Source organism: Mytilus californianus, unplaced genomic scaffold (genome assembly GCF_021869535.1).
Source record: "Mytilus californianus isolate M0D057914Y unplaced genomic scaffold, xbMytCali1.0.p SCAF_1, whole genome shotgun sequence".
Taxonomy (NCBI): Eukaryota; Metazoa; Mollusca; class Bivalvia; order Mytilida; family Mytilidae; genus Mytilus; species Mytilus californianus.
In genome coordinates this window covers 130,625,918-130,648,947 of record NW_026262581.1, presented here as the reverse complement: position 1 = coordinate 130,648,947, position 23,030 = coordinate 130,625,918, and the positions used below count along the sequence as shown (strand labels likewise).

Sequence of the window (23,030 nt, the reverse complement as noted above, 5' to 3'; positions counted from 1 at the left end):
AGAAAATTGATATACAGCAACCAATGACAACTACTGAATAACAGGCTCCTGACTACAGGGCATCCGATACAGCTTCAAGGGAGTTAACTATTGGCGCAACGTTAAAGCATTCGAATTCCCTCAAAACGTCACTTTCGGCGGGACGTCATGTGTGTAATTTTCCATAATAAAAAAAAAAAACGCTTCCAAGAACGGTATTTAGTATAAACAATGCTCCAACTTATGTTTCCTACACATGTCAACTTCTATGCCTTTAAGATTAGTGCTTTTGATTCTAACATTTTGATATATATAAAATCATAAGAAAGTAAACACTTGTTACCGTTTCTGCTTTTCCTCGTCTTGAAGCTTCTGTGAGGTCTTGAACAATGAAGTCAACAAAATATCATATAGTGAGCAATCTCAAGACAACTGACCCTTTTGGTGTTAACATAATGTCATTTTTATCATCATTTATTCCTGATCGAATTTTGATTTGGATCCGATTTTCTGACAGCGCACATAAAATAGTTTTACGGTGCATTTTAGTAACAAGCAAAGTCAATATTCAATTTGTGTCAAATTTCATATAAAAAGTTCAGATAGCACAAAAATCCAGTTTTAATCATAGTCATTCCATATCAACACTTCAAAAGAAGTAAATTTCCTCACGGAACATTTTATTAAAAAAAAAAACCATGAAATACTGGTTTTTACGAGGAGAATGTATGCCAATATAATGGTACAAAACCAAAACAGGTAGGGCTAGTTTTCCATAAATTTATTACACATTGATAGTCTTGTTTTAAAGGTCTTTAAATCTGTTAAAAAATCATGACAGCTATACTTTGGGGTTTCTACAACATTATATGGTATTTCTGAACATTTATTAATTATGAATGCTTTAAGTGACTTGCTTTAAAATTGGAATTTTGGATGGTATATGTTGGATATTTGAGAGATGAATAAAAAGGACACAAAAACCAATGCATAAAAAAAATGTTTAGGTAACATGTCCCATTTTTCAGATATAAATTGAATCATTTTTGCCAGATCAAAAATTATAAAATATTTCAAAATTATTGTAAAGTTTTCTTGAACTGTAATCATTCACCCGAAAAACAGTTTGATTTTATGAATAAATGTGAAATTATTAAAAGCGATTTAAATGTGTTTTGGGTGTATGTCAATGAAACAGCAGCCCACCAACCAAAACAAAAATCATTTAGAGGTCAACTTAAGGTCTTCAACAATACACGAGTGTGTACAATTCCGACATGTCTAGTCTTTAAATTAAGCCGTAAAAAAATTCAGCAATCCGCAATAACTATACCTGAGATGTTTCTCACTTGGAACATGAACAGAATAAAAGAGAGAGTTATTTATGATACACATTTTATTTCCAAAATAATATTATTATTTTAAGGTGGCTCTTTAAAAGCAATATATAAAAAGTAAAACAACAAAAATACTGAACGCCAAGGAAAATTCAGATGGAAAGTCCCTTATCAATTGGCAAAATCGAAAGCTCAACACATCAAACGAATGGAAAACATCTGTAATATTCCTGACTTGGTACAGGCATTTTCTTATGTAGAAACACTTTGAAAATGTCGCCGACAATTGGCGGTAGACGTCAAAATTGTCAGCCATCGACGTCATGTATTTTCACACTAACGTTGAGGTTACCAAGAGGGGACCCAACTTTAAGAATAAATCGCGATTTATCTTTGAATCCAGCACGGTGACATATATTTTTTATTTACTAATTGGAGAAAGCATGACAAAAGACAGTTAATGTAGAAAAATGAGAAAAATGACATTATAAGAACCTCTCGATTTCCACATTAAGGTAAAAAAATATCCAACTTTGAGCATCTTATCTGTAATTTTAAGCATGGCTTGAAGAATTTAAAACTAGTCATTCTTGACAGGATTTATTTTTCCCTTATTTTCACTTATCACAGCTTCAGATTGAATCCAATCTTATTAATTTATGACGAAGAATATCTACTCCAAAATTTTTATAACTTTGCTCAAATTTTTTACTAAAGTGCAAAAATCCCCAATTTTTAGTCTCAATCTTCTCGAAAACAAGCATGGTGACCTATGTTTTATTTGGTGATTTCTTTTATAACTCATCTAGGGCGAAAATCATAAAAATGACAATATAATGTGAAACTGTATCGGATGCCTTTAAGACAGGCACATACAGAATGTGGTATTGTTAAACATGTTAGTGAAAGCTGAACCCTCCCTCTAACCTGAGCCAGTGGTGTAAGAGAACAACATATGGACAATTTAAACTGTAAAAAAAACTTGATTAATCATATCGACACATTCACAATAAACAATTTTACTAAAACACTCAAGTACTCACAGTTACTGAAGCTAGATTATAACAATAATTGGTATGATTATAATGTCAAAGAAAATCGATGGTATAATATCAGGAAAAAAGGAAGAAAAAACTAGGCTTTTTATATCTTTTAATAGACTATGAATTGCTTTCTCTAATTCTTATATGATTTATACTTTTTAGTGATCTTGTATTCAATTTTTAATAAGTGTGTTTGGCTACTCTTCATCGGTTTGAATTCAACTGTGATTATCAAATTATTGTCATTCACTGTTTTGGCTATTCATTTCTCATAAATGCCTACCATTACCTGGTGAGCCTTGTGTTTTTATACGACCGCAAAAAAATTTTGAGGTCGTATATTGGTATGACGTTGGCGTCGTCGTCGTCGTCGTCGTCGTCCGGCGTCGTCGTCGTCGTCGTCGTCCGGCGTCGTCGTCGTCGTCCGGCGTCGTCGTCGTCGTCCGGCGTCGTCGTCCGAATACACAATGGTTTTCGCACTCTAACTTTAGTTTAAGTGAATGGATCTCTATGAAATTTTACCATAAGGTTCAATACCACAATAGGAAGGTGGGGATTGATTTTAGGGGTTATGGTACCAACAGTTAAGGAATTAGGGGCCAAAAAGGGGCCGAAAATAAGCATTTTTGTAACTTCCAGACATAACTTGTGTGTTAGCATATGGATCTCTTTGACATTGTACCACAAGATTCCATATCACTAAGGGTCAATGCTGGGATTGATTTTGGGGTTAATTGCCTCAAAATTTTAGGAATAAGGGGCCAAAAGGGGGCAAAAAACAAGCATTTTTCTAGTTTCATGACAATAACTTGTGTGTAAGTGTATGGATCTTTCTGAAATTTTACTACAAGGTTCCATTTCACAAAGGGAAAGCTGGAATTGAGTGTTGTGGTAATTGCCCAAAACGTTTAGTAATAAGGGGCCTAAAAAGGGGTTTAAAATAAGCATTTTTTAGTTTCTAGACAATAACTTGTGTTCAAGTGTATGGATCTCTCTAAAATTGTATAACAAGGTACCATACCACAAAGGCAAGGCTGTTATTGAGCTTGGTTTGGGGGGAAAGGGGGGTGGGGGTGATGAATCATAAGGGGGGCGGGGTCAAAAAAGGGGTAATTTTTTTTTTTCCTTTTTTTTTTGTTTAAAATTTACATTTTAAGTTAGTTATTTTTTATCACGAAGAGAAAGTAGGAATTGAGTTTTGGGGTTAATTGCTCAAACATTTATGAATAAGGGGCCAAATATTGGTCGAAAATAAGGATTTTTTTAGTTTGCAACAAAAACTTGTGTTCAAGTGTATGGATCTCTGTGAAATTGTATTGCAATGTACCATATTACAAATTGAAGGTTGTGATTGAGGTGGGGGATGATGAATCAAAAGGGGGTTGAAAAAATGTGTGGGGGTAGGATTTTTTTTTTTTTCCTTTTTTTTTCTTTAAAATTTTCCATTTAAAGATGGTTGTTTCAGATTTATATATGAAAGAAAATAATAATGATACGGTTATATATCATGAGGAACTGAAATTTAAAATTATGTATATTGGAAATTTAGGTTACATTGGAAAGTAATAATTGGCTTTGGGGGGGGGGGGGGGGGGGGGGGTTATGGCTCTAATGTTTAAGGAATAAGGGGAAAAAAGGTTAAAAAACAAGGGTTTCCATTTTAATAGACAAATAATTGAGTAAAGAACATTATTTAAAAGCAGTGTAAGGTTGGTAATTCAAACTCATTTAAATATCTCATCTACACTGCTTTTAAATTATGTAAATTGGAAATTTGCCAATAACTTTATTGTTAATAAATGCATTGGAAATTTGCCAACAATTTTAGTGTAATAAACTTCATTGGAAATTTGCCAATATAAAATTTTGCTGATGAAGGTTTTTTGTTTACCTTTAGCCTTGACTATGAAGTCATTTTCTATTTTTATAGCCTTATGATGTAGTTGAATTATTTAATACTTTTATGATGTGTTTAAATGGGGTTTTATCATGTTTATGGTTGCAAATTTATTGTTTTAGTATAATAAACTCCATTTAAAATTTGCCAATAAAAAAAATTTTTGTTTATTTTTAGCTATGATTATGATGTCATTTTCTATTTTACTTTTATGGTTGCAAAGAAATTTTTATTTTTAGATATTACTGTTAAATGATGCTGATTAAGGTTTTTGCTATGTTTAGCCATGACTATGATGTCATTTTCTATTTTAATATCTGTTATGATGTATTTAAATGGGCTTTTATGGTTACAAAGGAATTTTATTTTTAGATATTACTATAAAATGTTGCTGATGCTGATTACGGATTTTGTTTATTTTTAGCCATGACTATGATGTCATTTTCTATTTTAATACCTTTATGATGTAATTTCCATTTTTAGATATTACTGTTAAATGATGCTGATTAAGGGTTTTTTGCTATGTTTAGCCATGACTATGATGTCATTTTCTATTTTAATATCTTTATGATGTATTTAAATGGGCTTTTATGGTTACAAAGGAATTTTATTTTTAGATATTACTTTAAATGTTGCTGATTAAGGATTTTTGTTTATTTTTAGCCATGACTATGATGTCACTTTCTATTTTAATACCTTTATGATGTATTTAAATGGGCTCCCATGTATTTAGATTTTTGGTTATTTATACATGTTACCAAATTGGTCCACATTGAACAAAAACGGTCCAAATTTCAACTTTATTACATTACATCAAACATTGAATTCTACATATTCTTTGATATATTGAAATTAACAAACAATTTAGTTTATGGATATTCCACCATAATAGGTAAATTAAATTTTTTCCAGTTCTTACACCACATTCATCCTGTGTCAGAAACCTATGCTGTGTCAAATATTTAATGACAATCCAAAGTCATAGCTGTATCAAGCTTGAATTTTGTGTCCATACTTGCCCCAACTGTTCAGGGTTCGACCTCTGCGGTCGTATCAAGCTGCGCCCCAGCGAAGCATTTTATTAATTTTATGAACATTGTACTGTTTTAGTTGAGTACTATTAGCAGATACAGTGTTATAAATAAATGATATTTGGTAAAGCTGTTATTAGAACATTACAGTAAGTCAGCTTATATTGAAATTACTGTGTATAATTACAGGAAGTAAAACACAAGGAAGAAGAGATTTCTAGAATGGAACAGAAATTGGTTAGTAGCTCATATTGTATGTAAGAAGAAACAACACTTCCTATATTTTAAGCAATACAATCATAAGGAATTTGCATGTTATGAAAATTTAAACCATTTTATTAACATTGTAAATCATTGAATTTTAGTAATTATATTTAAAACATTGTAGGTTTTCAAACTTTTTATGGTATTTTGCTTTATTTAACAAATTTATGGCAAACTAGATATTTTATGCCATATATGATAAACTTATTACACTGTACAACTGACCTGTTTTATTTAAAAAAAAAAAAAACCCTGATGGATAAGGTCACACACCTCTGTATAACTTCAGAGAGTTTCAGTAAGTAATATTAGTCTGGTGTATAGTGTGCTGATGCTATTGCTTGATGCATTATTTTTACCCTCCAATAATTTTGCCTTGCTCTATGTTGAGCAGTGATCTTGGATCCTAAGGTAAGTACAACTATACTATTTGGAAATGTAGCCTGTTTAAAATGAATTATTTAAAATGTGTCCGTCTTTAAGGTAACTCATGCATATGTTGCCAATAATAATAACTATATATATGTATTATGTTTTACAGTCTGAAATTACCATGACAGCAAGTACTAGGTCTGTTGTTCAAGACAAAGTATCTATTACAAGGTATGTTTATGTTACTTACAATAATTCAAAATAAAGTGTCCGCTAGGCAATATTGAATAACTTATCATAATCCCAGACAATGGTGTATAGAAAAAAAGTAGGTGTGATAATTGAATTATTTAGGTATGATTGTTTGTCCTCATGTGTAGTTGACCATACTAAACGGCAAAAATAATCAAAAATAAATAAAACAGAAGATAAAGACTTTGATATTTTTAGGGTAATTGTAACACAATGACACCTTGTGAAAACAACTTCTCTTGAGACGGTTTGACAGAAAGCCTCCTTACTTAGGAATGATTGTCACCATGTGTAGTTGACAATATTATACCCTCATTTTGATGGGAGTTTTATACTGTGACCATTTTTGGACTATGGTGATACTATGACACCTTGTGAACACAACTACTCTGAGACTGTTTGACAGAAAACTTTCATTATTTTGTAGGATTGTTTGTCATAATGTGTACTTGAAGTGACATTAATTCATCGTCATTTTTATGAAATTAAACTGGAAATATATAACAATAAAAAAAATATCAAAAATGTGAGACCAAATGCATGTCTTATCATTCCTTGTTCTTTGGATACAAATGAATATTACCTTAACCTTGAAATAAATCAGTTTTGTTTACTGACTAATAGTAACAGCATCTAGAAGATATAATGAAAAGTGATGTATGAACACATGTGTGAAAAAAACAAAATTCAGCCCTAATGTGGTTCAGTTTTGACAAATTTCCCTGAATTGTTATCAGTATGTTATTTTATTATAGTTGCAGCACTGGTGATCTGGCCCTGTTCTGTTTGGATGAACGGCATGACCAGTATGTTGTGTTTACAATTGGCAGCACACTTCACTTTCTACACAGTGATTGTATAGAACCCTTAGGTTTACAAGCAAGTAAGTACAGTTTTTTTAAGTACATGTACCCATAAATGAAGCTGTTGGTTTTCTTTTTTGAATTGTTTTGCATTTTGTTGTGTTGGAGTCTTTTATAGCATACTATACATTATTGGTTTTGCTCATTGTTGAAGGCCGACCAGTATCCTTTAGTTGTTTACATCTCTGTCCTTTAGTCACTGGTGGATAGTTGTCTCATTGGCAATCATACCATATCTCCTTATTTTTATAAATTTTTGCAGTCCCTGAACCCTTCAAATCCCATGCATATCAAATATGATACCTTTTATAATCGTTATGGCCCTCCATTCAAGATTAGATTAAAATTTTTGGTTTTAGGGGACAACCATTTGATTTTCTGGGGGGATTTTGTGAGGATGGCGAGGGGGGTAGGATTAAAAAACAAGATGGCATGGTAAGAACTGAAAAGAAATATTAAGCACCACAAAATGAACGATAGATTGGGATACAATTGTATACAAAAATGAAAATTTTTTTCCATGCCGCAAAGCCACTGGAAAAAATAAGCATACATAGGATTTTTTCAGTGATTAAATTGACAATTTTAGCATTTTTATCTCTCCATATTTCCCTAAAATTTGACACACAGACATTGCAAACAGCTTACTCTAGCTGAAAACATGAAAATCTTACATTAAGTGCAGAATGGTTTATTCCAGTTTAGTTTCCATGACAGAAATTCATCCAAAATAAGATTTTCTTTGAGGGTTAAAATTGTATGTCTTTATGGCAACTTAAATTCTTTGTAAAAGAAAGATGTTTTCAGCTGTTCACTCTGTCACTTCATTATACGACCGCAAAAAATTTTGCGGTCGTATATTGGTATGAGGTTGGTGTCGTCGTTGTCCGAAGACACATTGGTTTTCGCACAATAACTTTAGTTTAAGTGAATGGATCTCTATGAAATTTTACCATAAGGTTCAATACCACAAAAGGAAGGTTTGGATTGATTTTGGGGGTTATGGTACCAACAGTTAAGGAATTAGGGTCCAAAAAGGGTCCAAAAATAAGCATTTTTGTAACTTCCAGACAATAACTTGTGTGTTAGTTTATGGATCTCTCTGACATTGTACCACAAGGTTCCATATCACAAAGGGAATGCTGGGATTGATTTTGGGGTAATTGCCTCAAAATTTTAGGAATTAGGGGCCAAAAAAGAGGCAAAAAACAAGCATTTTTCTAGTTTCATGACAATAACTTGTGTGTAAGTGTATGGATCTTTCTAAAATTGTACTACAAGGTTCCATATCACAAAGGGAATGCTGGAATTGAGTTTGGGGGTAATTGCCCAAAACGTTTAGGAATAAGGGGCCAAAAATAAGCATTTTTCTAGTTTCCAGACAATAACTTGTGTTCAAGTGTATGGATCTCTCTGAAATTGTACTGCAAGGTACCATACCACAAAGGGAAGGCTAGGATGGATATTGGGGGTAAATGCCTCAAAATTTTTGGAATTAGGGGCAAAAAAGGGGCAAAAAAACAAGCATTTTTCTAGTTTCAGGACAATAACTTGTGTGTAAGTGTATGGATCTTTATGAAATTGTACTACAAGGTTCCATATCACAAAGGGAAAGCTGGGTTTGAGTTTTGGGGTAATTGCCCTAAACGTTTAGGAATTTGGGGCCAAAAACAAGCATTTTTCTAGTTTCCAGACAATAACTTGTGTTCAAGTGTATGGAACTCTCTGAAATTGTACTGCAAGGTACCATACCACAAAGGGAAGGCTGGGATTGAGTTTTGGGGTGATGAATCATAATGGGGTTCAAAAAATTTGGGGGAGGGGATTTTTTTTCTATTTTAAGACTTTTATGATGTATTTAAATTGATAATTATGGTTGCAAACTCCATTGGAAATTTGAATTGAGATTATGACCATATCTTAAGGGAAAGAATTTTTTTTTGGAAAAGGGAGGGAGGGGAGGTGGAAAAAAAATTAGGGGGGGAGTGGGGTAAAAAAGAAATTGTAGGGGCAAAAAAAAAAGTGGGGGGGGGGGGGGGGGGTTGTGTGGTAAAAAAAAGTTTGCTATTTGGGGGGGGGGGGGGGGTCAATATGCAACAGCCTAGTGTATTTCACAAAAGCAAAAAAAAAAGGGGGTACATTTTTTTTTGGGGGTGGGGGTCAATTTCGCAAAAGCATAGTGTATTGCACAAAAGCAAAAAATTGAATATAAATTCAAATCATATAACCAATTCTAAGTTCTTTGACTACAATTATTCGGTGTCAGAAACCTATTATGTGTCAAATGTTTAATTACAATCCAAATTCTGACCGATATCAAGTGCGAATATTACGTCCATTTCTGCCCCAACTGTTCAGGGTTGGACCTCTGCGGTCGTATCCAGCTGTGCTCAGCGAAGCATTTTATTAAAGTGTATCATGGATGTCAGGTAATTTTTGGCTGAGTTTTTTAAACCCAAACTTCAAAGTAGAAGGGGTATAGTTTTGGACCGGTTTGTCTGTCAGTCTGTCAGTTTTCTTCTAAGTCCTAATGCTAAATCAAATACTTTATAAGAAATTGCATCCTTCCTTGGATATAAGGTCGTATATGATAAGAGGCAGAGGAGCCCTATTGATTTTAGGTCATTACATTCAAGGTCAAGGTCATAGTTACTAAAAATAGACCAAAATATGTGTAGGAAAGTGGTTTCAGAATGCTATATGCTTTATAAAGGATTGCAACCTTACATAGATATAAGGTAACATATAATGAAAGAAACATACCTATCTATATTGAGGTCAATATGTCTAAGTTCAAGTTGATAGTTACTTAAAATAGACCACGAAATAGCCCTAAAGCAGTGCTTAAAAATGGCGTAAAAACACCAAAAATTAAATCAAATCAAATCAATAGACCATAGTTTGTGCAGGAAAGGAGCTTCATGATTATATCTATTATTTTAAATGTGATTAGAACCAAACTTGCATATATATAGTTATATCTAAATATTATTGAAACTTCAAATCTTGTCACCAGGATAGTGCTTTTCTTTTTTAAAAGCAATATTACTGTCTGAAATCATAACAGAAAAGAATCATACCCAGGGATCTCCATGACCTGTTTTATGATGGCGCACCACCATCGTTAAATTATCTTCCGCCATTGTCAAATGATCCCCGCCATCGTTAAATTATCAACTGCCATCGTCAAATGATCCCGACCATTGTCGAAATTTGTTTTCGTTTCGCTAGCTGCCGCCATTTTTGTTAGCAATTATAATTGATTGCATGTATTATAATCCAAAGGATCCTCCTGATTACAGTTTTAAAGCCCTGAGGGATATCTAGCTTAAGATCGCTAATCACTTGTACAGGTAGATCAACACACCTGACAAAACACTTGATCAAGTTAGATGTTTAATTGCATTATTTAATTGCGTTACAGCAAATGCTAATGAAAATTTAGATTAAAAAATAAATTTTAAATTTAGTTACGAAGAAAAAGGTTTAGCAAGTTGAATACGTGCTTTTAAATTGACTTATGTAATCAGCATCCCCCTTTTTAAACAAGTACAAAATAAGATGTAAAACAGAAATTAATTTCATGCAAAAAAAAAAGGAGTATAACATTTATCGATGATATTAAATCACTTTACAAGTTTAAAAGTAAATACATGAATATTACATGTAACTGCAACTTGATAATCTGAAGAAATTTCATATCGTAATTTCGAATTCATTTCGTAGTTTACAATCAAATTAATACCTCTGGTTTACATTCAGAATCAAAAGATGCATGTTGCATAGTCTATTACTATGAAATTTGCAGTTTAAAGTCATTAAAACCAATTAAGTTGTAAACGTTTGCCCTCCAAATCTTTCTTCAACGTTTAACAAAACGGGTAGGAAACTTCTTGTTGGTGATGCTGCAAATCGTCAATACCAGTTCATGACTTCTGAATTTGACAGTGAAAAAAAGATCCTCCAGATGTTTAATTCCTAAACAATTACCAAAATAGCTTGGGAACCTTAAGGACAGCTTCAGGTCATTCTTGACTAAAAGGGAGCCATGCAGGCTTGACATTGGAATTGATACAATATATCAGTCTGTTCACCATTCCATACATAGAAATGCAGGAATAAAATACTTTTGATCACGACACGCCATAGACACAGGGTTTTGTCATGGTGAAAGTTCCTCCATCGTTAAATTTTCAATGGTGGAGATCCCTGAATACCCAATAATAAACAGAAAAAAACAAATGCCAGCATGTCACTATAAGCTCTTAGCCTTTATATAGATAGGGGTGTTGGGTATGTGAGTTTGCTCACTAAAGGTTCTATATTTGGACTGCCTCCATTTTACCTGATTTTTGGTAATAGACAACTATTTATATAAGAACTCAGGTTTTCCAGATTTTGTTTCACACCTGTTAATTACAAGGAAGCTATTGAACCAAGAGTTCCAAGTGGTAAAATTGAAATCATTCCTTCGAAAATTCTAAAATGTCACCACGAGTTTGTTGACTGCTATGGAATATCTGTTTCATAGAACGACGGATATGTTTCAACTGTTGTAACCACAATCTCGTCCTTTTTTCCTTGAATGTGACCTATCGAATTAGACTCATCTACGAGTTTGTACTTACATGAGCAACATGATGGGTGCCACATGTGGAGCAGGATCTCCGGAACACCTGAGATCATCCTTGGTTTTTGGTGGGGTTCCGTTGCTCATTCTTTAGTTTTCTATGTTGTGTGTTGTGTACTGTTGTTTGACTTTTTATTGTTATTTGTTTTTTGCCATGGCATTGTCAGTTTGTTTACGACTTACGAGTTTGAATATCCCTTTGGTATCTTTCGCCACTCTTTTATTGATGCTTATAATATTTTGGACAGAACAGGGGAACAAATACTTTTATTTAGTTTTTCATATATGTTTACAGATCCAAGTGAAAATAGGAAATCTTGGGTGTTGGCAGAAATAACAGATAAAGAGTATTGTCAGGCAAAAAAGGTAAATTAAGCTATGTTTATACAATCAAAATTGTCTTTGTAGTTGTGTAAATGGTGTAAATTTTTTGCTGTGTTAATTGTTGTCCCATCATGTAACCATACTTTTTTTATTGGTGGTGTTTTATCTGTTATTGTCTCCTGGTATGTAAATTTGCATATAATTTTCTGTTTGTATGGTAATGAAATAAATTCTCATAGATCCAATGTTTTCTTACTTCTGATGTAACTCTCTTGCTAGCCAGACTCCAATATAATATCACAACCCACAAAGTCCCCAATGGTGAGTTTTAAGTCAAAAGTAAATTGTAAAAAAGTCAAAATTTTATAAACTCACCATCAGTGAAATTGAGCATTGTGAATCTAAACCAACTCCCTAATAATGAAATGTCAGCTTGAGTGATAAAGGGGGTATCTGTGTGAAAACCAAAACATAGTCCCAATAAATCATACTGGCTCAAAGCAGACAGAATTTTGAATGAATAATATTTATTTATACAATAAATTCAATAACAAAATATTTTGGCCCTTGAGAAACACTCAGCATAATTAAGAATTTAGGAGTTCCTGCCGAGCAAGTCAAATTGCAACCTGTAGTGTGAGGAAGAACCTGCCTGCCCGACAATACGCCAGCCGGGAATGTGAAGCGAGGGTTCTCCACTAAGGGGATGAGACTAGGCGTCTCATCTGCAGCCGGGGTGTGCAAGGTCTGCATGGGGGATAGCCCATGTGGTGCTATTACAAGTAGTAAGTAGCAGGGTCTATCAATCTGGCGCTGGAATAAATTTGATAAAAGTCCCAGAAATGCTTGGGGATGAATGAAATTTTAGTGATAAAATTCCATCAAGGAAAACAAGTAATGAAATAAAAAATATCACTGGTAAAAGCTGAGATGTTTCTCATGTCATGATCATTATTGAAGGTGTTTGGAAGGGGTTGGTGGGTGGTAAATTGAATTCTAGCACTGTAAAACTGTCAAGTTGAACTTAGTTTGACTGCTTTGAACCAAGAAACTGATTGCACAAAGACCATGCATATGGCTTAACACACAGATTTTGGGTACATCAATCATCTAGTGGGAGGAGACTGAAATAACTGACCTTCAGTTTATATATACTAATTAATGTGTAATTATTTTATGAGACTGAAATAATTCTGCCTTTCATCACACACAGTGAATAATTGTAACATGTATATGATTAAGAATAGATTAGTATGTCCCCTGGTGAGATTGCAGTGTAACTTCAAGGTGTCAAAAGCCAGAGAAATTAATCTCAAGATGTAGCAAGTGGTCTGTGTATGTTAATTAAATGTATCCAAGATGTCAGCATGCTTACTGGAAAGATTAATTATCAAAGTTGGCTGCAAATATTGTTTGTATAAACAATACTTATATTACATATAAGTATCCTATTTATACAATCAAAATTGTCTTTGTAGTTGTGTAAATGGTGTAAATTTTTTGCTGTGTTAATTGTTGTCCCATCATGCATGTAACCATACTTTTTTTATTGGTGGTGTTTTATCTGTTATTGTCTCCTGGTATGTAAATTTGCATATAATTTTCTGTTTGTATGGTAATGAAATAAATTCTCATAGATCCAATGTTTTCTTACTTCTGATGTAACTCTCTTGCTAGCCAGACTCCAATATAAAATCACAACCCACAAAGTCCCCAATGGTGAGTTTTAAGTCAAAAGTAAATTGTAAAAAAGTCAAAATTTTATAAACTCACCATCAGTGAAATTGAGCATTGTGAATCTAAACCAACTCCCTAATAATGAAATGTCAGCTTGAGTGATAAAGGGGGTATCTGTGTGAAAACCAAAACATAGTCCCAATAAATCATACTGGCTCAAAGCAGACAGAATTTTGAATGAATAATATTTATTTATACAATAAATTCAATAACAAAATATTTTGGCCCTTGAGAAACACTCAGCATAATTAAGAATTTAGGAGTTCCTGCCGAGCAAGTCAAATTGCAACCTGTAGTGTGAGGAAGAACCTGCCTGCCCGACAATACGCCAGCCGGGAATGTGAAGCGAGGGTTCTCCACTAAGGGGATGAGACTAGGCGTCTCATCTGCAGCCGGGTGTGCAAGGTCTGCATGGGGGATAGCCCATGTGGTGCTATTACAAGTAGTAAGTAGCAGAGTCTATCAATCTGGCGCTGGAATAAATTTGATAAAAGTCCCAGAAATGCTTGGGGATGAATGAAATTTTAGTGATAAAATTCCATCAAGGTCCAAAAACTCAGATGGTTACAGATGAGTGCCCCCAAGGATTTTGGATAATTATACCTTCAATAATGTCATGAGAATAAAAAAAAATAAAAAAATAATAATAATTGAAAATAAACAAAAAGATAATATACATGTTCGCAACAAGACATACTCATCACAGTATTATAGGGTAAATAAGATGCCATAAAATGATATTCAATATTCAAAGTTCTAACATGAGAATGCTATAAAAGATATTCAGTAATTCAATGTTTGATTACTATAAAAAGATATTCATTAATTCCATGATAAGATTACTATAAAAATATATTCAGGAATTCCATGATAAGATTACTATAAAAAAAAAAAAAAATATATTCAGTAGTTAAATGATGAGATTACTATAAAAAAAAAAAAATTCAGTAGTTAAATGATGAGATTACTATAAAAAGATATTCAGCAATTCAATGATGAGAATGCTATAAAAAGATATTCAGTAATTCAATGAGAAAGCTATAAAAAGATATTCAGTAATTCAATGATGAGAATGCTATAAAAAGATATTCAGTATTCAATGAGAAAGCTATAAAAAGATATTCAGTAATTCAATGATGAGAATGCTATAAAAAGATATTCAGTAATTCAATGAGAAAGCTATAAAAAGATATTCAGTAATTAATAGAAATTCAGTAATTCAATGATGACAATGCTGTAAAAATTATATTCTATATCAAAGTTTTTGAAGTAAGCGCTACACTAGATTGATTTATATAGATTTTGAACATCATGAGAGATGCATTCAGTATTGTAATTCAGAGAGCGAGAAACTGCCTGTATGGCAATATGCCAGTTTGGGAATGTGGAGCAAGGGGTCTCCAAGAGGGGGTGAGACTGGTGTCTCATCTGTAGCTGTTAGTGTGCTAGTCTGTCTGTGCTAGTAGATTAGCCAAGGTCTATCATAACTGGTACTGAAATACAGGCATGTTAATGCTATAAAACTGTATTTAGTATTCAAATATGATAAATTTTCCTACAAAGATTTTTGAAGAAAATGTCACTGTTCAATTAAATGCAGTTAATAAATAATTCTTTGAAGCTCTCATCATTGAATACATGTTATTTGCAGTAATATATTTAATAATTCTTTCGATGTGTTTGTCTAAAGTTCAAAGTACACAGCTATTAACAACTGTTAGATTCTGGGGTGGTATTTACTGTTCGTATGTACTGTTGTCTCCAATGTGAAACTTGGGTGTGTTAATATAAAAAGTTTGAAATGCATGTATACTCTACAGTATACAGCACTGTATTCCCAAATATAAATATCTTTAACATATTATTAAAGTTTCACCAGTAAATTCTCCACTGTGAATAGAGCAATAATACCTATGTACACACTGTCTCTGCTATTGAAAAAGTGGTAAAAACACCTGTCTAAAACATAATACAATCTCTATAATATCTTTAAACTAATAGGTAAACTGCAGGGTTCCTGGTTCATGTGGTTCGCCATATTTTAAATGCAAAGTAGTCTATTAAAAAGTGTATGTTGTCAGATTCTAAGGATTCAAGTATGCTTGAAGTAACAACGTCCCAAGTAAGTTTACTATTTGTTTGGAATCAAATACTTCTGGACTCGTTCGGCACTGATGAGGCTGTAGTGCTGTCTTGTAGTCAATATGCTTAATTAAGTGAGTATCCTACATGATCTGTTTGAATAGGAGAAATAATGTCCACACAGATATAACAAAAAAAAATATCTGAACATACTCGTGGGTCCATGTTGAAATACAGAGGCTCTAGTATCCAAATATGGTAGTCATGTCTGTTGTAATCCTGTTTACACAATGAGAAATTCTGAACTTGATAAATGTGAGACTATAGTTGCTGATTGTGCTTTATACCACAGATTAAAGATGAAATATTGTTAGGGATTATCCAATTGGTGATACTATGATTAGCATACTGCCAATGTTGGTATGACTGAGCTCCAGTTGAACAAAAGTAAAGTTTATTATTATAAGGTCTGGAAACAATGTTCGTCCAATTGACATATAATTCCAGATGTAGCCGCGTCTTAGGTAAAATGAAGAACTTGATAGTGTCTAATCTGATTGTAAATCTGATGAACCTAATGTGCATACAGGAGGTGCAATCTGTCTCCATTCCTCAGTGTTTAGATATGCAAAAAAAGAAAAGAAGAAAGGTGTCAGTAATAGGCGATATCAAATGCTACATGCTTAGTTAAACTATAAATATAAATAAATTTATATTTAAAACAAGCAAAGTTACTGTTTATCCATTTAGAATCATTTGAAATTTGATAAGGATATATCGATGTAGTCAGGTGAAATTAAAGATCTGGAGTTTAAAATTTATACTATAAACCAGAACTCATTACCGGTAGTTAAGGGGGAAAAAATAGTTTAAAAATTTATATAAAACATTGCATTTTAAGGGTCTCAAATCGTAAGAAAAGAAATCTAAGATCTGTTTAAATTTAGTAAGTAACCTTTTATGACCTATAGAAGTTTTATATACTAAGAAAAGTAGGGGATATGAAGTAAATTATTTTACCCTGTATCATAGGAAAACCCAAAGAAGTCTGAGTACCTGACAAAAATTTAAACTGACATGACTACATCCTTAGATTACACTAAATGTCATCAAGTGTCATTTCTCAAATTTAAATTAGTAATGTATTTTGAGATGCACAACGCCTGTAAAATGTATTGAAAATCTCCATATTATACACTTGATGCAAGGACTAGGAGTATTCAGCATATGTAAAATATACTATTCCAAGTTGAAAGAAAAAAAAAAAAATATTAAAAACTATTTAGCTCTTTAAATGTTTATGGCAGCTAGGGCCCTTAAATTTCTTATCTAATAGCTATATTTAGATCATGATACTGCTTAATTATTCTGCCTAGGTGGTGTATGTTATGAGGACAACAAACAAAAATCTTATAAGAGAGAGACAAATAAAAAATCAATAAAATAAAACAATTTGATTCCAATAAAGATGATGAAAAGAATCCATACTTAGTATTTTATGAGGCTGTTTTCTGAATATGCATGTAAAGATATATAAATAGGTGAAATTAGATTATTTCTTTTATATAAACCAGTTAAATCTAGTCTCTAGTTTGCCATAACACTGTTAAGTTTATAATTTTCGAAGAAAATCCTCAGCAAAATACATGTTCATCTGTATATAAGAAATAAAAGTTCAATACAAAATACTTGCCTTGAACAGTTGTATAGAATGTAAGGCCAGTGCATACACACTCGACGGAATGCTGGAAATATCTGTATGGTCACAAATACATATGGATCTGATGTAAATATGGCTTAACACACAGATTTTGGGTACATCAATCATCTAGTGGGAGGAGACTGAAATAACTGACCTTCAGTTTATATATACTAATTAATGTGTAATTATTCTATGAGACTGAAATAATTCTGCCTTTCATCACACACAGTGAATAATTGTAACATGTATATGATTAAGAATAGATTAGTATGTCCCCTGGTGAGATTGCAGTGTAACTTCAAGGTGTCAAAAGCCAGAGAAATTAATCTCAAGATGTAGCAAGTGGTCTGTGTATGTTAATTAAATGTATCCAAGATGTCAGCATGCTTACTGGAAAGATTAATTATCAAAGTTGGCTGCAAATATTGTTTGTATAAACAATACTTATATTACATATAAGTATCCTAATATAGAACAAGACAAAGCTAGGACTTTCAGAAGATAATCTTGTTGATTTACACAAAATCTGTTTCCCTGAACTCTGCTCATGTTGTAAAGTCAAAATTGCTCACTTTTCAAAATACCATAAACAAAATGTTAGTAAATGTTTTTTATATAAATATAAGAATTTTACAAAAGTTTACCATATTTTGTTTGTAATAAAGTATTGAAAGTGCCATTATATTATCATTTATTTTGTTTTGTCTACTTATGAAGTGTGTCAGTAAAAATTTTAAATAATAAAGTAAATCCAGTAGAATCCAGAAGCATACTAACTAGTGTTTTAGTAATATTCAAGATGTACTAGAAATTTAGTACAATCCAGAATCCTAGTACAAAACTAGATATTCCAATTTCTACCAGTAGATATTGGAATTCTGATTTGTACTGGATTTTGATTAGTTTAAATCAGAATTCCAATTACTACTGGTAGATGTTGATATTCTGAATTGTACTAGGAGGATTCTGGATCCTGCTGGATTCCAATTTGTACTGTAATAAATATTTGAACTCAATTTTAGTGTGTGTTGTACATTTATTAAAAAGTTAATGACTCATGAACAGTCAAAAGTTATTTAGCCAAATGAGACATTGTTCTTATGATCTTTTATTTAAAACAAAGTGTAGGATGATTTGTTTTACTTCAATTGTCTTGATTTCATACCGAAATTATAATGCTTCAATTGTATTTTTAGTCCCAGAATAGATTCAAAGTTCCTATAGGTACCAAGTTTTATCGAGTGAAAGCAAAACCATGGGCAAGAGATTCATCACCAAGAAAAGGGGACTTCCTGTCTGGATCTTCATCACCAAGAAAAGGGGACTCAGCTTCTGGATCTTCATCACCAAGAAAAGGGGACCCAGCTTCTGGATCTTCATGACAACAGCTTAATTATAGAATTCATTAGTTATAGATATCAAGTGTTCATGAATTGTGGGATTTAAAAATCCCTGACTTTTTAAAGAATACAAAGACTTTCATCTTGTGTATTTTGGGATAATTCTGCTTTTATCATTCAGATATTTCTGTGTTTAATCAACAAAATATTATGTCAGGTAATTTTATTTATTTGACTTTTTTCATTACAAGTAGAATTGAATTTAAATTTATTAGCTGCTTATTAAACTTTTAATCAGAATGAAATTTATTGTTTTGAAATATATGAACTTTACAACAACTCCAATATTTTTTATGTAAATTTACCATTATACTTGTTTTAAGTTGAAATTGTGTATTTGGAATTCCCCAGTTTGGTGTGAATATGATGTGACCATCTTGACACACTATTGTGTCCACTGCTGTGTGAAATTTTCAATACAGATTATATTGTTCATTACTGTAATTTAAAAACAAAGTTATGGCATGCATTCATTACGGTGAATTGATGACCACTGAAAAAATATGGGATTAAATCAAAGTGATTTCTGGAAAACAACCACTACAAACTTGATGTTTTTAATTATGATATACTTACCATTGTGTATTTTTGTCAGTAGTAAATATTTGTGAACACTTGATTGATAAAATATCTGTGATGGCATTAAAACACAAAGAGTTGTAATCACTACACTTTGGTTGTTGGATGAATGATTTATTTTTGTTTACTTGTTTGTTAAGTTTGTCATTTGTTTCATTGTCTTGTGTTGTTTGTTTTTTGTTTTAAGTTTATGCACATTTCCCAGGGATGTTTATTGATATAAGTGTGAATTTTCCCATAATAATTATAGTTATATCATTACATGTTTCATATACTAGTATATTCTTTGTCATAAGATCTTGAAGTTGTCTCAACATGAACCATGATCTGGAGATTTTTACACTTTTTTTTTTAAATTTGAAAAGTTCGAAAAATATGCATGAACTGGAAACATGTATTTGATAAAAAAAAATTTACTAATTTCCTTGCAATTTAAATTGTATGGTGTCTTTTAAAGTACTTTCATAAAGAAAAAAACAACAAAGAATAGTCTTTTCATTCATGACTTGTATGTATATTTCCATTATTTATTGAAGTGAAAATGCATCAAGGTTTGAATAGTGTAGAGAAAGTATATGTAACTTAAAAAAAAATCAGTAATTGTCAGTATTTAGAAATGAAGCATGCATGTTGTGCTGTATTACAAAGGAATGTTGGTATATGTTATAAACGAAGAAAAAAAATTTGGGAAAAGCTTTAAGTTTTTGTATACAAAGCTTCCATTATTATCTTTGATAAAATTGTCAGTGATTGCTAATATAAACATGGCTATATATTTTTAGTGCAGTTATATCTTGTAAATTTAAAGAGCAGAAATAACATTTTTTGTCTTTCAATATCTACCCATATCTCTCTGATTTATTATTTTTTGACATTAAGATAGGGTTATATTAACCACAGACAATCCTACACTAATAGTCACAGTCTGCATCACTAGCATTGATAATTACAGCATTTGTTTTACTGACGAGACTGGCTTCAAAGGGAGTACACTATTTGCTTGAATATCACTGCCTTGTAAAGATCAACAACAAGCTCTGCTGAAATATACTTTTTTCCACATACACTTTGTCGTAGATTCTACCAACAAATGAAACAGAAATTGAAATCTGACATATCATACAAAACTTGAGAATATTCCGCTTTAGAAAAATTGTTTTAGCTTTCACTTTTAGTGATGCACATTTCACTATAAAAATGGCAATGTGCAGTTTAAGAAAATGTTGATTGAAATATTTATATGTTGGAATACAATTTTAAAATTTAGATCATTAAAAATTTATCTGCTTTCACTAAAAATGATTTGAGGGTTGGTATTCTTTAATCTTTTAAAATTAAAATTGTTTTGAATTTTATATATTTATCTTATATTGTGATTAGAGTAATTACCCAGTTGTGTTCTTTGTTTTCAGTGATACTAAAGCTACTCTTATAAGAATGATTTCACCAAGATGTAAGGTCACCATATTTAAAGTTTTTATGTTTAATGTCTTCAGTTTTTAGGACAAGGACAAGATTTAAATAAGGAGAAGTTGTTGTTAATGACAGGGGCTACTGTAACAACATATTTCCCTTGATATTAAGATGTCTTTCAGTATGAATTGGGTGTGATAGGGCTTTTTTTTTTAGTTCATTGCTGTGTATAAAGTGCTTCCAAAATCAGTTATAATATCAAATAATTTATGTATACTAGTTGTAATGTTCTAGGATATAATAAAACTCATATTATGACATATTGTTGTATGATGTATATATTTCAAAATAAAGTATAAGAAAGTGTATTGGCCTTTCTCATTTGTAATTAACAGAGAGCAAATTTAGTATGTACAATACTCACACCCATATCTAAGATGCCATGAAAACAACAAGAAGAAACTTTTCTTTCTAAAATATGAAGTTTTATTAGAGTAAATAACAAGTCATCTCTGAATATTTAAACCAGAATAAACATTTCATCCTTGAATTGATGGATGACTTCCAAATCTTTCACAAATATGAAGTTATGTCATTAAAAGGTCATATTCTTATACATATTAAAATTTGGCAACATCTGTTCATGGGGTCATGGTGAATTGATTAGCATCATAGACTGATTATATTCAAATCTAGAAGTTGTAGGATTATTTAACTTCACTAAACTCTTCCTCTAGTTATGATTTGATAAGTCATGTTTCACAAGAATGTCCCTCAATATGTCTTTCAAGTGTTGCTCTTTTAATGCAAGTTGCCCACAAAGAGAATAAAGATTTTTACAACTTTGAAAAAGTACAACAAAAATGTAGATTGCTTGAGTCTTTAGGCTTTTGTTGTAGGCAAGACAAATAAATCTGACAAATAAAATAAAGAGCTGCGTCATGAGCGCATGATATGTCTCTTTTTCAAAGAATAAAGTTCCATAACTCCTCAATGTCATATCAGAAATTTATAAAAAAAACTAAAGGGAGGTTATTTTAATAGATATAAAACGGTCACCAAAGTTTCATGAAAACTGCTCAAAGCACTTTTGAGATATTGTCCGAAAACCGTCAATAGATATAAACTAGAGGCTCTAAAGAGCCTGTGTTGCTCACCTTGGTCTATGTGCATATCAAACAAAGGACACTCTCCAACATTGTAGACAAGAATAAACTTCATGACAAAAATCTCTATTTTGTTATGCCCCTGCCGTAGCGGAGGGGGCATTAAGTTTTACCCTTGTCCGTCTGTACGTCCCAAAATTGGTTTCCGTTCTCTAACTTGAGTTTGCCTCAACCAAATGTTATGAAACTTATACACAATGCTAATTACCACAAAACACAGATCAAGTTTGAATTTTGGTGGCGTCACTTTAACCGTTCAAGAGTTATGCCCTTTATAAATGGAAAAATTGCAAAAGTTTTAGTTTCCGTTCTCTAACTTAAGTTTGCCTCAACCAATTGTTATGAAACTTATACACAATGCTTATTACTACCAAATACAGATCAGGTTTGAATTTTGGTAGGGTCACTCTAACCATTCTAGAGTTATGCCCTTTATAAATGGAAAAATTGCAAAATTTTTAGTTTCCGTTCTCAAACTTAAGTTTGCCTCAACCATATGTTATGAAACTTATACACAATGCTAATTACTACCAAATACAGATCAAGTTTGAATTTTGGTAGGGTCACTCTAACCGTTCTAGAGTTATGCCCCTTTATAAATGGAAAAATTACAAAATTTTTAGTTTATGTTCTCACACTTAAGTTTGCCTCAACCATATGTTATGAAACTTATACACAATGCTAATTACCACAAAACACAGATCTAGTTTGCATTTTGGTAGGGTCACTCTAACCGTTCTAGAGTTATGCCCCTTTATAAATGGAAAAATTACAAAATATTTAGTTTCCGTTCTCTAACTTAAGTTTGCCTCAACCAAATGTTATGAAACTTATACACAATGCTTTTTACCACAAAACACAGATCAAGTTTGAATTTTGGTAGCGTCACTCTAACCGTTCTAGAGTTATGCTCCTTTATAAATGGAAAAATTACAAAATTTTTAGTTTCCGTTCTCTAA

The 23,030-nt window shown here is 32.0% G+C and overlaps 1 protein-coding gene across 2 annotated transcripts in view; it reads left to right on the top strand.

Annotated features, from left to right (window-relative positions):
• LOC127734139 (RB1-inducible coiled-coil protein 1-like) overlaps positions 1 to 21,273 on the top strand; it is a 51,750-nt gene extending 30,477 nt beyond the window's left edge. For both annotated transcript variants that reach the window (XM_052243825.1, XM_052243830.1), the window contains exons 21-25: positions 5,477 to 5,524; positions 6,093 to 6,154; positions 6,931 to 7,058; positions 11,964 to 12,034; positions 18,710 to 21,273. In XM_052243825.1, the coding sequence (XP_052099785.1) occupies positions 5,477 to 5,524; positions 6,093 to 6,154; positions 6,931 to 7,058; positions 11,964 to 12,034; positions 18,710 to 18,895 (495 nt within the window). In that variant the 3' untranslated portion in view covers positions 18,896 to 21,273. The remainder of the gene's footprint in view (positions 1 to 5,476; positions 5,525 to 6,092; positions 6,155 to 6,930; positions 7,059 to 11,963; positions 12,035 to 18,709) is intronic.
• Positions 21,274 to 23,030: the final 1,757 nt, after the last annotated feature.